General features: G+C 41.4%; 1 protein-coding gene across 2 annotated transcripts in view; it reads left to right on the top strand.

Annotated features, from left to right (window-relative positions):
• The window catches only part of rgs7a (regulator of G protein signaling 7a), a 61,906-nt gene that overhangs the window by 27,271 nt on the left and 18,424 nt on the right, over positions 1-16,211 (top strand). For both annotated transcript variants that reach the window (XM_088422034.1, XM_088422035.1), the window contains exon 3: positions 12,872-12,968. In XM_088422034.1, the coding sequence (XP_088278160.1) occupies positions 12,872-12,968 (97 nt within the window). The remainder of the gene's footprint in view (positions 1-12,871; positions 12,969-16,211) is intronic.

A 16,211-nucleotide genomic window follows, 5' to 3' on the forward strand; every position in this document is an offset into this window, starting at 1 on the left:
AGCATCCTTAACAGTCATTGCTTACATTTTAACATAGCCCCGAAATTTAGGACTTAAAAATAGAAAAAAAGTGTCTAATAAACGCCGTTTTCGCATGTTTACATCCCTACCTAGTTTTGAAATCAGAGACTGATAAAAACTGTTCAAAAGATAGATCTGGAACAGAATTTTTTCTTTTTTCTTTAAGACAACCTGCAAGTTTAGCTAGAAACTTGAAATCAAATCAGCATTTGTCGGGCCACATAAAATGATGTGGTGGGCCGGTTCCGGCCCCCGAGCCTTGAGTTTGCCACCTGTGACCTACCCCATTTGTGAACCGCCGAGATTTAAGGCATTCGAGAGTTGAGACGGACATAAAAGTGGAGCGCGAGCGCCTGATAATCTTGATTCCATTTGGCTTCGATTGAGTTAGAATTCCATTACTCTTGAGTTCATCTGCGTGCAATTGTCATCACTGTCCAGGAGACAACAAAGTGGACGGACGCAGTGCATTTAAGTGCGCCAATGACAACGTAAGACGCGGGAACCATACAAGCTGTTGGTACGGAAAAACAACTAAACCGACAAAAAAGAAAAATCGCTCCGGCTTTCATCCATTAACGAATCAGAGCGAGCCATTAAAAGGCTTTCAGTCACACCTCGGAGGAGCTTTTCGGAGCTGACGAGGCATCGCGGCTGACAACGTCCATTTGTAAGCGTCCGAAGAAAACCTTTCACTGTCCATCAGTCGTGTTTACGATAATGCTACCGCTATCAAGAGTGTTTAACAGAGGCATTAGCCTTGTCTTATCGCCCGTCGCCATTACCCCCCCCCGTTTTTGAATCATCACGTTGCTCGGTGGGAGTTGAGCATCCGAAAAATCCCCGCGCACGACCGCCAGAGAATAGATAGAAAATTGCAAAAACCGCCACGCCAGGCGCGCGCTTTGTCTCCGGGCCGCGCGAATGATACGGGATGATGAATAAAGACAGCGAGGGGAACGCATTCCGAGCAGCAGATGCTCCGTGTGACTAATTGTGTACACAGAGGGGAAACTACGTTGATGAAGACGAGTGACAGCGGGGCTTATCAAGCACCGAGGACGCAGATGCTATTAAATGGCCGACGGCCCGGTGGCGGAGAGCGCCCGCCCAAATCCGCTTTGGTGTCGGATGGCGCAATCGCCGCCTGACGCCTCCGGGCGCCGCCGTCACCCCGGCGTCTGTTCCTCAAGTCTTTGGTCTTCGCCGGATGTCATGCGGAACGCTAGATTTGTACCCAGGTGTTAACGATCTCGTTTCTTGTTTATTGTAAGGCTAAAGACAGTGATGCTCGTTTGGTAAATAATTCTGATTCTGACGATTGCAGTTGTTGTTTTTTTTCCTTGAAAAATGCTTCGGTTAATGGGTATTTGGCAGACCAAATATTTCATTGAAAAAACAAGTTGGGAACCACTGTTCTGAAAAACACTTTTAGCTTTGGCTCCTTGTAAAGTAATTGCTGGAAAAACACTGATAAAATACAAATAAATATCTGAAGAAATTCATGGAAGTTTTCTATATGTATCTCAAGAATATGAAAACACGTCGGTAAGAATTTAGTTTGTCTGCCCCCCCGTCAGCCTCCTTCTTTCTTCCTCTCTGGTGAAGGAGCCAACGGGAAGCTGGCAGAGATGTCCTTGCGATTGTGGTCGGACAAGGCGTTGCTGTGGTAACTGGCAAGTGGAAGGCAACCTCGGAGAGACTTGAGATTCACGTCATGGGCTCGACAGCTTCGTCAGCATTTGCTGGCTAATAACCCCCCCCCTCTTGCCCCCCTTCCCGCATGCTTGCTTTGTTGTCAGGGTGCGCTGTCATTGAAACTTTATATAACGCTAACTTGTTGTCCTACGTTACGTCGGCTCCGATTTGCAGCGGTGCCTTTCATTCAGGCAAGGTTGCGCAATATTGCTGTCGCTAGTTCTATTACCATGCGCGTTTGTTATTACGCAAAAGTAGGGTAGAGGTGAAGAACTAACTGCTCACTGACGAGCACATTTCGTAATATCTGCAAAAAAGATTCACTAGGCTAATGAACTTCACACTTGAGTAGGGAGGCGCTCCAGAGATCCAGCACTTTTTTTTTTTTTAATAAACACCATTAAAAAGTACATTTCCCCTAATATGGCCATTAATATTACATGCCATATAACAGATTAGCTACGTCCAAACAACTAACTGCATCTAAATTGTCTATTATTTTTGCAGTTATTTGCCTTGTATTTAAGGCACACAGATAATAAATGAGCACAATGATAGCGTTTCCTTTCTAAATTGATTAAAGGGCCCGTATATGGGAAATTCGGCTTTTAACCATGTGACAATGTTCATTTCTCATCCTAAACACCGCCAAAGTGTTATTCTCCTTTATTAATGCATTTTGAAGAATTCCTTGCTTTTCCTGCGCTCTAAGGGCCCCGCCCGAGCAGATAAAAATGGCTTGCCAAAGGCATTATGACCATAACAGGTCCGGTGCAAGAGTAAACACACACCCACCTAATCCGATCAGCTATTCATGTTTTTAACTTTGGGTTTGGATAGGAGAGACTTTGAATCGAGTCGGCTAAGTAAGCAGCAACGTTTCAATTATTTTGTCATGAAAAATGCCCAAACACACAGCCAGACAACCGGCGTCGTAGAACATAATTCACCCTTTGATCTTTTGTTAAGAGTAGTGGTTTCCCAAGGGAACCGATTTGATAGGAGGAATGGGTGTTACTGTGTATGCTCTCTTGACACGTCTTTTACTTTGTTGGCACTCCAGTTCATTTCGATGTCTGTAAAACTCCCGTTTTAGCTTCTTCATTCACTCCGCCTCCTGTAGGCTACAATATTAGCTTTTTTTTGTTGTTTCGTCATGCCGGTTGGTGTGGCTTTAGTCAACGAGAAATTTCACTTCCCGATTCGAAAAGTCAGTATTAAAAAGAATAAGAATTTAAATCACTAATGCGCCAAAGGAAAGATGATCATTTTTTGTGCATGCATCTTAACCGTGGTAAAATATGGTTCCTTTAAATCACTCAACTATTTCCCATTCAAAGTGGTTAATGGAAAAAGTACATTTGGGGTCAGCAGACGCTATTCCCAACACCTTAAGTCAGCACGAGCTTTATATGGACGCCGAGAAACGGACATTGATCATCCCAAAATGGGCCGTCCCCCATTTAGGCCAGCACTTGATAGAACGCTTGGCATGCATTCCGCCATGTAACATTATACCCAAAGGATGCCATATAGAGCGCATTGTACCATCCCCGTTGCCGGAATGGACCATCTGTCAGGAGGAGATGCATGATTCATAAAGTATACGGTGACATTGATTGCACGTTGCGGTAATGCGCCTTTGAATGTTTTGGCCCGTCTCGACGGGGTAAAGCAAAGAGCGGGTGAGTGCCTGCGATGATGAAGTTGCACTCATCTGTATTTACGACGGCATTCTGGCCGGCATCGGGTATTGAGGTAGACATTTTTTTTTCCCGCAAACCACCGCTGGATTTTGAGAGGGCATAAAAGATGAAATATCTTTTCTCTCTGCTATAGGCCGCCGTCGGATTTATTGGATAGCTTAAAGGAAAATTACGTCAATCAATCGCAGGATGCGGTTGCCTGTTGATGCGGTCCACCTTTATTTTATAGCCGGAATTCTTCCGGATAGCCTTAGGCTGCAAGACTGGGCCTATGATTTTTTTGGTGAGGTTGGATTTCCTGATACGTTTTTATGAGATGGCCTTGACCTGATGTTTTGTTTGAAACAAATGCATTTTTTTTAAAGTTAATATGCAGTATAGAACGTGGTTTGTGGGATATGTGGGAACAAAAATGCAGAAAACAAGCTTTGGGTGAAAAATAATCATAAACAAGAACTGCTCAAGATTTTGTCGTTTTTTTACACTACAATCGTCACGAGTAAGTAGGACAAATGTCATGAATTTGATTCATTTGCTATTTTAAAAATAAAAAAAACTGAAAGTGAGCTCATTCACATGATGGAAAAAAAAATTAAAGTTACTTGGGATTGAATCTGGACATTAAATACATAAAATTTCATCTCTGGGATTGAAGGGGTTAATTTTTTCACACAAAAATAATACGATTTAAAACAAAGTTTTTCCACTTGCTTTCAACTGGAAATGACATCACATGTGCCGAATTCTCTGGTAACGACCGATCAATCCCCGTGCGGTTTATGAGTGTCACATGACCAACAGGTGAGCCATAATTGGCCGTTACCTGAGCCTTGAGCACAAGTGAAGTCATTTTCAATTAACAGCAAGTACAAGTGCAATTTAAAAGGTGTTACTTAAACAATTATACAAATTTAGTAAGATCATTTAGTCATCAAATTACTTTTAACGTTTTACTGCTAAAATGGTAAATATTATAACTTTGAGCAAGTTGTGCACAAGCTATGCACATTCAAATTAGGTTAAAACGGACTCAGTATTCATGATTTTTGTGCAAATATTTTCCATAAGCTTTTCTTTGAAATGAATAAGCCCTTTAAATAAATGTTTGCTGGGTTTATCACTTCAATTAAAATGGACTCAAACTCAAATCTCAATGGTCTCTGGAATATTGCGTTTTTGGACCGCGTGGCCCCGTTCTAATGTATCGAAAACAAAAAGGGACTGACCGAGGACACAAGTTAGTTGTGTTTTCTTTAAGCAAAGGCCCTCTTCCGGACCCTTCGGCATACCTCAAAATCCTGTTTGCACTTTAGAAGCAATCCAGCGGGGCGAGCAGTAATTGAAAACGCCCCGGTTTTGTTCCATTTGTTGTGGAAAAACGGTGCTCCAGAAGCTTCTGATTGCGCTTTGTGTGTCCAGCGTAATCATCTTTGAAGTGTCGGGCACACTTGTGTGTCCTCTGTTAGTCACTTCACATGTACGGAACAGTGTGTCGTCCTTATCCTTCCACTAGTCACACTGCGAAAGCTCAACACTTGCTCACACAGCTGTCGGGAGGCTGCGGGGACGCGCTCGGACGTCAACGCGCCAGGCTTTCGGGACGCAGACAGTGCCTCCGTCTTTCTATTTGATAGCTTTTTTTTGGGGGGGAAACACGGAGATAGCAATGAGGTGACGTTCATGAACGAACGGAGTCTGTAGAACCGCTCTTCATCGTACTTAACGAGGGAGGGGCAGTGGCGGAGAGGAGGAGTTGCTGATGACATGAGTGGCTACAGACGAGACTTGATAGCGTTTTTCAAAACAATTGAGATGCAGTGTACGCAAGTATGCTAGCTGTCGCTATCAAATATTTTAAGGATTTATTATCCCATCGATTATATCTTCGATCGCATTAGATAACATTTCATTTTCCATGAGAGTGTATTGACAAATTCCCCCCCTTTTTTTAATTGACCAATTACTGTTATTTAATATTGTTTAGTGGGATGGATGACGCACTCGCCAAAACGTTTTTCAAAGTAAAAGTAGTCATTTGCAAATGTCTTATTTAGATTAGACACAAAAGATAATCGGTCTGCTTTCATGATAAACTACCAAATAAGAGAAAAAAATCCTGTTCGGAGGCTGAAATGAAAAGATTTGGACAATTATCTAAGAAACAATAGCTTAGAGTGATAACTCGTTTATGTCCGAAATTGTAGACTAATTTAATAATCGGTTGATCAGTTCGAATTGACACTTCTACAGCCAGTGTGTGTAAAGTATGTTTATATTTACTTATGTTCTAAAGCATAGGTGTCAAACTCGTTTTAGCTTGCGGGGTGCACGGAGGAAAATCTATTCCCAAGTGGTCCGGACTAATAAAATCACAGTATCACTTGGTAGCACTTATGACATAAATTTCGACGTATGACCGATTCCGTTAATGCTTTAAAATCAACCAAAGGTATTTTCACGGATCGCGAATGAACGGTTCCCGATCAAGAGACAAAAGTCGTATCCCTAGAACACAGGTGTCGAACTCCAGTCCTCGAGGGCCGGCATCCTGCATGTTTTCAAGTTTTCTTTCCCCAACACACCTGATTCAAATGATAGCAGGCTCTGCAAGAGCTTTAAAATGATCCCAATCATTTGAATCAGGTGTTTTTGAGGGAAAAGATTTGAAAACATGTAGGATACCGGCTCTCGAGGACTGGAGTTGGACACCTATGCCCTAGAAGATGGATGGATAGCAGGCGATGTTGGCAACTGCTCGTGCCTTGAAGCGCGCCGATAGAAGCCGATAATCCATTCCTGTTGTAACAACAGCGAAGAGCAGCCGCAGCACTCCACTTACACGAGCACTTTGTCAAACCGACATGACAAATATGGCCACCGTTTGCTAGCGTCGGTGGAGGCGGGTGGGGGACAAACTACATGCCCCCATTTTCTCGTCATGAAGACGCCACATGAATACGAGAAAGAGAGAGATGCACTTTTGGCATTAGCTTCCTCTTCTTTGGCCTGAGGATGGATGTTTAGGTGCTTGTGTGGAAATATAATGAGATAACTAGCTTCTTTTGTCAAAGCGAGACTACGCTTCTTTTTTTCCCCGACAGTAATTGGAATAGCGAGAGGCGGGGGCCGTCATTATCGCTCGCTTCCGTGGTGAATGGCTTCGCTTGTGTTGCACTTTTTGGTTTTGAACGTATTGAAAGTGTCACCTCGTTTACTCGGAGATTTATTACCGTGATCGCTGTCTAACCGCGTTTAAATACAGTGATCCCCCCTACTTCGCTGTTAAAAGGGGGGTGTCAACCCCCAGTGAAGTCTGAAACCCACGAAGTAGGGTATCAGTTGCTAAATTTCTATGTACGCCCCAATATAGCCACAGTAACCATAAACCATCCTTTTTTTTGTATTTTATTTCCTTTCTCCTATTATTTAACATTACATTATCCTTATTAACATTATTGTATATTCATTAAATAACTAATATTACTTAGTTTGTTGAGAATTTGTTCTCAGGACTGGTTATCTGCTCCAGGACTCCGGTGAAAGAGTACGCAAGTCATCACGTTGAACTTGACCTTTATTTTGTTGAATAATAAATCAACAACAATCTTAAAGTCAGTCAACTAACATATAAACACTTAATCTATGAATTTACTGTATTTTTATCAGACATTAGCGGGTTAGCAACAACTAACAACTACTAGCTATAAAGTGCAACCTCTACACAAACGAACACATAAACAGAATAAACAATCATCGCTTACCAAACATAAGCAGTAGCGTCCGTTATCAACATAAATGATAATAAACTATAAATATGAGCTTACCTTGTCATTCATTATACGTCACCGTAACAAGCCGAATGACTCACGGAGAACGTAAAACAGGAAACGTAAATGCAACGCGACCCGACAAATTAAAAGCATAGATTTCAAAATAAGATAACGTCACGAACTCTAACGCTTGAAGAATTCTTAACATAGTTATTGACTAATATGACTTAGTTATTTGATGAATACAGTACTGTATAATGTACTTTTTTGCTTTTTTCAATTTTTTTTCCATTTTTGCACATTTTTTAAAATTATATTTGAAATATTTTTAATTTTTCCTGGAAAAACCCGCGAAGTAGGAGGGATCACTGTAGTGCAGATTGAGAACTTTAGATTGAGGGACTCCAACATTTGAAGGCAGTGGTCTCAAACGTCAGGTGCGGGGTCTATTTGCGGACTTTGGACACGCCTAACCCAAACTGTACTGAACTGTAATATCCGTGGATGATCCTTTTTTTCGTGCTTATTTCATATTTTTTATTTAAGCCTATCAACGATAGGAGGACCGAACAATCTGTTTTTACGGATCGAGGGAAGGCAGAGTTCTTACTATGTTGCCTTCGCTTACGTTCTACTTCCTCTTCTTACCTCAAAACGGAGACCGCTGGATGGAACAGAGGACAGAAAGACACAACGTCTGTCAATCACTGCTTTGGTCTTCATCTCGACGCGACGTGAAGCCGAAGAGGCTCCTTGAAGAGCTCCGGCTGGTGAATATTCACGCTGGTGGCATTTTAGCATGTGTCGGCGGATGAACGCTTGCGGGGAGAGAGGAAGCCAGAGTATTGATCAACGTCCCCGTTTGGTCGGAGAAAAGACGAGGAGAAAGGCAGTTGGACGCTTGGCGTCATGTGGCACGAGTCTTCAAAAGACATGAGATGAAACCAATTTGGATTAATTAGCTGAGATATGACGGCGGGAGAGAAGTTGGGGGGGGGGGGGGATGCTCCGCCAGACATAAAAGAACCCATGGAAACGAAGCAACCATCTCGAATTCCCTTGGCCGGCGTCAAAGGGGAAAAGGCCACTTGAATTATTTCGTGATGAGCTGCTGTCAGACTTTTTTTGGCCTTTCATTATCGCAGCCTGTTTGCAAGTCGCTATTTGACGGAGACCTTAATAACCCCAATGAACAACCAAGTGATAAGAGTGTCTCCTTGTTAATGAAAAGCGTCTTATGCCCAGACTAGAGCTTAAACTTATCTGTACACACTTTGATGTTGACATCCAGACACTGTTGCCGTTACTACTGATCACTTTTGAACATACCAGGCTGAGTCAAATGTGTCTTCTGTGGCTCTGATGTCAATTGCCTCAGTGAGAAATAAATTATGGGGACAAAGCGGTTTAAAATCTCATTTTAAATGTAAACTGAAAAACGTTTATCAAAAATATAAGACTTTGTAATTCATCATGAAGTATAAATGTGTTATTTGGTCTTTTGTATTTATAATTGCTTTTCACCAAATAAAACATTTTTTTTCCCCAATTTTCATTCGAACACCAAAATTGTCAAATAAAAACAACTCTACAGGAGAACTGCAGGAGCTAATTACGTTAAAATCACCAATTGAGGAAATTAATGGACGGTAATGTTTACTTTTGCATGCTAAATTTATACTGTGCATGTTTCGGATTACAAATTTTGCCATAATCCCGTCTCATCTTCTTCTCGTGTGAGACATTTTTTCTTGTGGGATTTGGGTCTCGTCCCATTTCCTAGTATTTCCCCATGCATAGTGTGCATTTTTTTAATTAAAAATAATCCTTAAATCAGGGGTGCAGATATACAAGGGCACAACAAATTATTAAGAATTATGCGTCAAAATGAAAAGATTTTTTTAAGCGATTACACCATTCATTCCGCATGAAATTGAAAAGCTTTTCTCACGCCTCGTAGCAGTGCGTAAAGTTGCGTAAAGCTCAATTGCAATCTTTGAAAAGAACAAGTTATACAATCACTTTTCAAAGAAAGGTTATCGAAGTTGACAAAAAATGAATAATGTTAATGAATTAAACATTAGACTCGGGAGAAAAAAAAAAAAGGAGATCTGCAGCCAAAATTAAGGACATAAATTGAGTCCAAAGACTTGGTACGCATTTTACACGGGCACAAGCATTGTTTGGAAAATCTGGGGTTCACATAATACACGGGAGCAGCAGAATGGAGACAAACGCTCGTTTATCTGCAACGAGAACATGCGAGCAACTTTGGAAATAAAGTGCTGCAGTCCCGGTGCGTGAATTCCTCGAGGCAAAATAGTCCGATAACATTTTCAAACGGAGCTCTTTCATAATAACAACTCCGTTTGCAACAATGTGACTCGCGAAATTCATTTTCAGACGGACAAAACACTCATTTGCGCAATCCAATTGCTTTGCCTTTCCCAAATGAGCTCCACTGACAAGTTTTGTTTTTTTTGTCCGCCTCTTTCTAGGACGGAGCGGAAACATAATACAATAGTGAGCTATAATCAGACATGTCCGAGTAATAGCCACGCCGCCGACCGCGAAAACAAGCTTAGCGCTTCGGCACGGGAGCAGAACTTTCAAGAAGCCGCTTAATACGTCAAACGACACTGACAATGATGGAGACATGAACAAACGGTCTCATGTTGGACATCAAATAAGATCAAATAATTTAAAAAGGTCATCTCGGGACAATCCTCCGTGTGGTGTCCTCCAGGGATCTGTGCCGAGTCCCATATTCTATTTATGTTGACCTCAGGGTACAGAACTCTCCAGGCGTTCAATCCCAAGTACTTGTTTATATTTGGTTATTTTTTTTTCCCCTAAAGATTGTGGCTTTCTTCGAGATTTTGCTATGAAGCAAGCCGATCCTTCAAAAATAAACTGTACTTGATAGTACAAGTAAAATATGACACGAACGGGTTTAGTACACTTTCATTTTGAAGTTCTTCCCAGAAGCATAGTCACGACAACACTCGACCAAGTTCCCCTAGGCTGCGAGCAACACGGCGCTGTTCTGAAATCAATAACGTTCACACGGTGTTGTTTGGAAACGAAGTTCAAACTGTCAAATCAGGGCACAAAAAAACAAAAATCAAGCGACGACTGACTTTCCTGTCTATCGATAGATGCTCTTTTTTTTTCTTGATTGACGTCCTTTTTTTCCGATGAGTTTTTTTTTCCCCTTTCCTTTGTGCGTCACGCGTGTGACCAAAATAGCTAGGTGATCGACCAACAGACGGCGGGAGACGCCTTGAGCACCCCGAAAGCAATCAATCACTTCATTTAGTAGCAGCCATTAGTCAAACACTTGAAAAAAAAAAAGATATAAAAAGAATATAACTACCTGCTATTTAATTTTTGGACTCTAAGAAAAATATAAAATTATGTCCTTGGTATTGCATGATTTAATCCATAGGTGTCGAAGTCCAGTCCTGGAGGGCCGGCATCCTGCATGTTTTTGAATCCTCTCTCTCAAACACAATTGATTCAAATGATTAGGATCAATTTCCAGCTCTTATTAATGAACTGATCATTTGAATCAGGTGTGTTGGGGTGAGAAAACATGCAGCATACCGGCCCTCGAGGACTGGAGTTTGACACCTATGATTTAATCCAATTTATTGCGCAGCCCTACAACTATCGTATTTTCCGCACAATAAGACGCACCTAAAAACCTTAATTTTTTTTATGCGCCTTAAAATCAGGTGCGCCTTATATATGGAACAATTTTGAGATTGGGATTGGTAGATGGGGATTAAAGTGATAAAGTAAGCTTTCCCCGTTTCTTTGTGTGTTTATAGTTGAACAAGGTTGGACATATTGACATTGAGTTATTATGCTATTGAGAGTTATTATTTGAGTTATTGTTATTAGAGTATTACTATATTGTGATTGAAAAGGTTCTAAAATATGTCATTAATTGAGGGTGCGCCTTATATGTGGAAAAAGTTTAAAAATGTCATGAATTGAGGGTGCGCCTTATAATCTGGTGCGCCTTATATATAGAAACAGTTTGAAAATATGTCATTAATTGAGGGTTCGCTTTATAATCCGGTGCGCCTTATAGTGGGGTAAATACGATAATCGGAACTCAGTGGGAAAAGACTGTAAATGGTATTCAAGTAACGTGACACGGGGCTTTTCTTTACACTGGCAGAAAGGGAAAAAGTCTTTTGCAGTTGTGACAGATTTCCCTTTTTTGGAGTGTCTGCGGGGGATTTTTGCGCATCCACCCAGAAGAACAATTGGTCAGAGGTCAACGACGTTGGACCTGAGAGAGGACCTAGCGGCTCTGCGCCAGTCTCTCAAATGTTCCGACTCAAAGGCATCCAAGCGCGCCTTTACGTAACCGGCATAGAAAAGGCTCGGAAAAGAAGCGTCAGAGTAAAAATGACAAATTAAGATTGAGGGGCGAACTAGCGCAACCCTTGATTGAGTAATTTGCTTTTTTTTTTATGCGTCACGCTCCGTATTCATCATTCATTCATCGTTCGAGTTTCTTGGCGCCCGTTTGCAGGCCTCCACAAAACTTTTCCGTCACCTTGACACGCGCAAATGCTTGTCATTTGTTTTCCCTTTGGCTCTGCGGTGTAAATTTGTCACTCAGTCAAGCACACGGGAGAACTCAAATGTGTCTGAAACGCCGCGCCTCCTCCGCCTCTTACAAAATCCGCCGTGACGGATAATGACAGGAATGTCTACTTGACGGCGCCAAAGTACACCTTTTTCGCTTTGGAGAGCGCATCTAAAAATACGATGTTAGTCCCAGACGCGATGCGCCCCGAGCCTGTGACCCGCAAGCATGATTGAGCCGCGTGTGGGGTTCAGGTGCTCAAGTGGGTGGCGGCAATCACAAAGACGCCGCTTGAATTCAAGACGGTGCCAAAGCATTCCCTTTCAAGGGTCCTTATGGATGACTCTCAGACAGCGATTGCTTCTGATGAGCTGGCTGCATATGAAGCGGGTTATAAAGTCGGGTTTTGCAAACGGGGCGGCTGGCGGGCGGGCAGGCGCCGACGCGCCGGTGGGAAAAGTTCAACTTGATTGTTCTCCGATCTGAAATTTACAATACGTTTTGTAGGGGGTAAATGAGTATATTAGAAGGCAAGCTAAACACAGTGTCACGCGTTTACGCTTTGCACGACGGTCAATTCTGACGTAGTACTACAAATGCTGTACAGTAGGAGCGGGAATTTTTGCGTTTTCGATTCCTATTTTCGATTCAAAACGATTCGATTAAAAATGACTTTTGCCTCAAGTGAAAAAAAAATCACCATACGACTTCAGTCTGCTTTGCAAGATTAAATAAAGGGAAACATTTTATTTTACATGTATTAAGATTTGATTTGTAAGCCCTTTTCCACAAAAACAACATGCGGCTAGCAATAAATTGTATAGCTTTGATAGTATAAAACACAAATTAAGTGTATCACAAAAAAAATACACAGGAAAATGCAGTTGTAAAATATTAGATGGAAAAACAGTTGCCTAAATGAAAAATATAAATATTTCTCACTCCAATTATGACAAAGATATGCAAATGTGCAGCTAAATTGAAAAATGGGCAAAGCATGAAACGTGTGCAATTGCGAGCATGTCCAGACACTGACATCTTTCCTCCTCTCCCCCGCTTCTCGTCTGCAGATGGAGGAAGTCATCGCGCGCATGCAGGAGGAGAAAAACGGCATCCCCATCCGAACGGTCAAAAGTTTCCTCACCAAGATCCCCAGCGTTTTTTCAGGTGAGGCTCTTATCTCAAGCTTTGCGCTCTGGTCGCCCTGCGCTTCTCTTGTCATTCGTTCACCTGCCGGGCTCCCACCCACAAAGCGCACAGCTAGTCCGCTCCTTTCTTCTCGCAAAACAAAACGTCTGGAGCTGCGGCTAATGCAAGGAAAGATTCTTCTGGCGTGCTAGTCCATTTTGTAGCCACAGATTAATAGCGGGTCAATTATGAACACTTGCTCACTAAAAGCCAAAGCTTTTAGTATTAGTAATGAGTAATGTATTCCAAAGCTACAATGCACTTCCTCCCTCTTATGAGGGCCTTTTCCCAGCCAATTGGAAACAAATTTATTGAAATTCTTATTTGATTAATTTCGTTTGTTTTTTGCAAGGTGTTGCCCCCGAAGCTGCAACAATGCAAAAACCAGTATATATTAAATAAAAAAATTAATTAAAATAATACAGTATAGTATGCTTTTTTACACAAATATTATATATATATATATATATATATATATATATATAAACACAAAGAAAATTGCACCGAATTAGTACCAAATCCCAAATCATTTCTCTTTTCAAAGTGATTTCATTTTTTTCTTATTTTAATTTCTTTTTTTATTTTATTAAAAAATTACAATTGAAAACCTGAATTTGCCACCCAAAACGATGAAAATAAAAATCTGGAAATTTAAATACTTGTGTCAATGAATAATGTTTTCACTTTTAAAATTAATTGTGTTTTCCCCGCGATATTTTTATTCATTAAGATGTGCCTGAATATAGTGTATGAATAGTAAACTATTAATCTACAGGAATCCATTACAGAAAAAACCTTCTAAACTGCAATTTTTTATGGGGTTGCGTGAAGTCTAACAGCTTTTTTCCCCCATTGCTAAATTGTTCTTTTCAAAATAAGATCTAACCAACTGGAACATGAAGATATTGTATTCCCCCATTTTGTTCAATTTTATGCGCACACACTGTAACCAGTGACAATAATAATGGAACACTTTTGTCCTTACTACATTTTTTTGGGGGGCTTTTATGACTAAAATAGTCTGCTCAGTCACTTGCACAATTCAATCTTACAATAATCTCAAGCGCACAGTAGCATAAAAGTCCTTGTATCTATTAGCTTCTACTTTGTTATTTTTCCAGGATACTGCTCCCCCAAGCTTTATTAATGTTAATTATCATTCCCCTACTTCGATAATTGTCGCTGGCGTCCTCGCTCACGCGTACAAATCACAGTCAAATTAGGCATCGTATTAATCAGGTCTCGTTTTAAAACGACTTTGGACATCAAGTTTAAGATGACCCTCAGAGAAATGGATCACGTGTGAAAACCAGGTTTTGCGCTAATGATGCTAATCGACGGAAAAAACAACAACAAACTCCTCCGCTTTTACGGACGGCGTCCGGACGCAAGAGGGCACAAGGAAACGGGAAGCAAAGACACATTAATAACGGCCTAAACCGCGTAATTGGCGGACGGGCAGTCTGACAGACAGCCGCGGGGACCGTCTGACATTTTACACTCCCGTCCTCTCACCTGACAGCTCGGTAGACAGCAATAACCGCTCGGAAGACATATTTATTTATTAGGAGATATATTTAGCCCAAAATGACACAAGTCGCAGGTTGCGATGGGGTGTGAAAGACGGCTGGGGCTGGGGGGGGGCAGAAGGTGCTGCTGTGCACGGCTCTGATGTGAAATGACTGTAAATCAGGCTGGATAATTGCAGCATTGTCCAAAAATGCCATCCTGTCCTACCTACTTCGTCACTGCCTGTCCTGTCCTATTTGATACTCGTGACATTGGCTTCTTTAAAGTGTAGCACTGCCGGTCTCGCTACCTTGGACCTGTCGCGTCCTACTTACTGGTCTCAGTTTCCTCAGGGTCTGAAAGCGTCTGGATTAAACCCCTGTCCCGCCCGAATTTCAACTCGTCTTGTTCCTTGGTCACGGGGTGTAAGTGCCTGGCTCGCTTACATTTCAGTCCTGTTCTATTTCTCAGACTACAGGTCAACCTCGCTTAGAAGTCACTCCCCCTTTTTTTTTTTTTTTTTTTTTTTACTGCAGTTTGGGTGAATTTTACAAAAAATGTAAGCCCACCTCTGTCTTTAGTGGTTACATAGATCATGGCTGTCCAATTAAAATACACGGAGTGTTATTAAAATGACGACATTCCATCATTTTTAGAGGTTGCCCTTTGCTGTTTCTCCTGCCAACTACCGATTTCCATTCCGGCTTCAAGCACACGTCCACGAGATAAAGACGACAATCGAGCAGTCTTTTCCTCCCAATAATGCGGCAAAATCCGTCGTAGGTAAAATTGGAAACATTTCGATGGCGATGAAGTTGTTTATTTTTTCGTCCCCCACCCCCAAAATGAAAACGTTTATGCACAGTATAAGGCGCATCGGATTATAAGGCGCACTTCAGCTTTTGAGAAAATTGAAGGCTTTTAGGTGCAAAAAATAGGGTATTCTTGTACGTTTTGCTCTATTTCTCCTTTTGTCCCCTCTTAAACCTCATTGCCTCCCACATTTTGATATAAAATTATAAACAGTAGTATGATATATTTCCTTTTCAATACAAACAATAACAGTGCAGTATATCAAGCAAACGGCATAAAGACAACAATCAAGCAGTCTTTTCCTTCCCATAATGCGGCAAAATCCGTCGTAGGTAAAAATGGGAACATTTCAATGGCGATGAAGTTGTTTATTTTTTCGTCCCCCACCCCCAAAATGAAAACGTTTATGCACAGTATAAGGCGCATCGGATTATAAGGCGCACTTCAGCTTTTGAGAAAATTGAAGGCTTTTAGGTGCAAAAAATAGGGTATTCTTGTACGTTTTGCTCTATTTCTCCTTCTGTTCCCTCATAAACCTCATTGCCTCCCACATTTTGATCTAAAATTAAATACAGTAGTACGATATATTTCCTTTTCAATACAAACAATACCGGTGCTGTATATCAAACTCACACAGTAAAAGATGAAAAAGCATACGCATCCATCTATACTGCGTGACTAAGCAGCCGAACAGGACGGGCTTAAAAGGAAGAAACCAGAAATGAAAGAACTTGATACTGGAACAATAAATAGCAACGCCACGCCTCTGCGGAACCTAAATGGAACCATGAATCAAGCGCCTTCTATTATTCATCCAAATGACCGTTGGTGGTAGAGTTCACGAAAGCGCCGAAAGGTAATCGTGTCTATAATAATAATAATAATAATAAAGCTAAGCTC

Source organism: Hippichthys cyanospilos, chromosome 8, assembly GCF_059441005.1.
Source record: "Hippichthys cyanospilos isolate Australia breed blue-spotted pipefish chromosome 8, RoL_Hcya_1.0, whole genome shotgun sequence".
NCBI classification, from domain to species: Eukaryota; Metazoa; Chordata; class Actinopteri; order Syngnathiformes; family Syngnathidae; genus Hippichthys; species Hippichthys cyanospilos.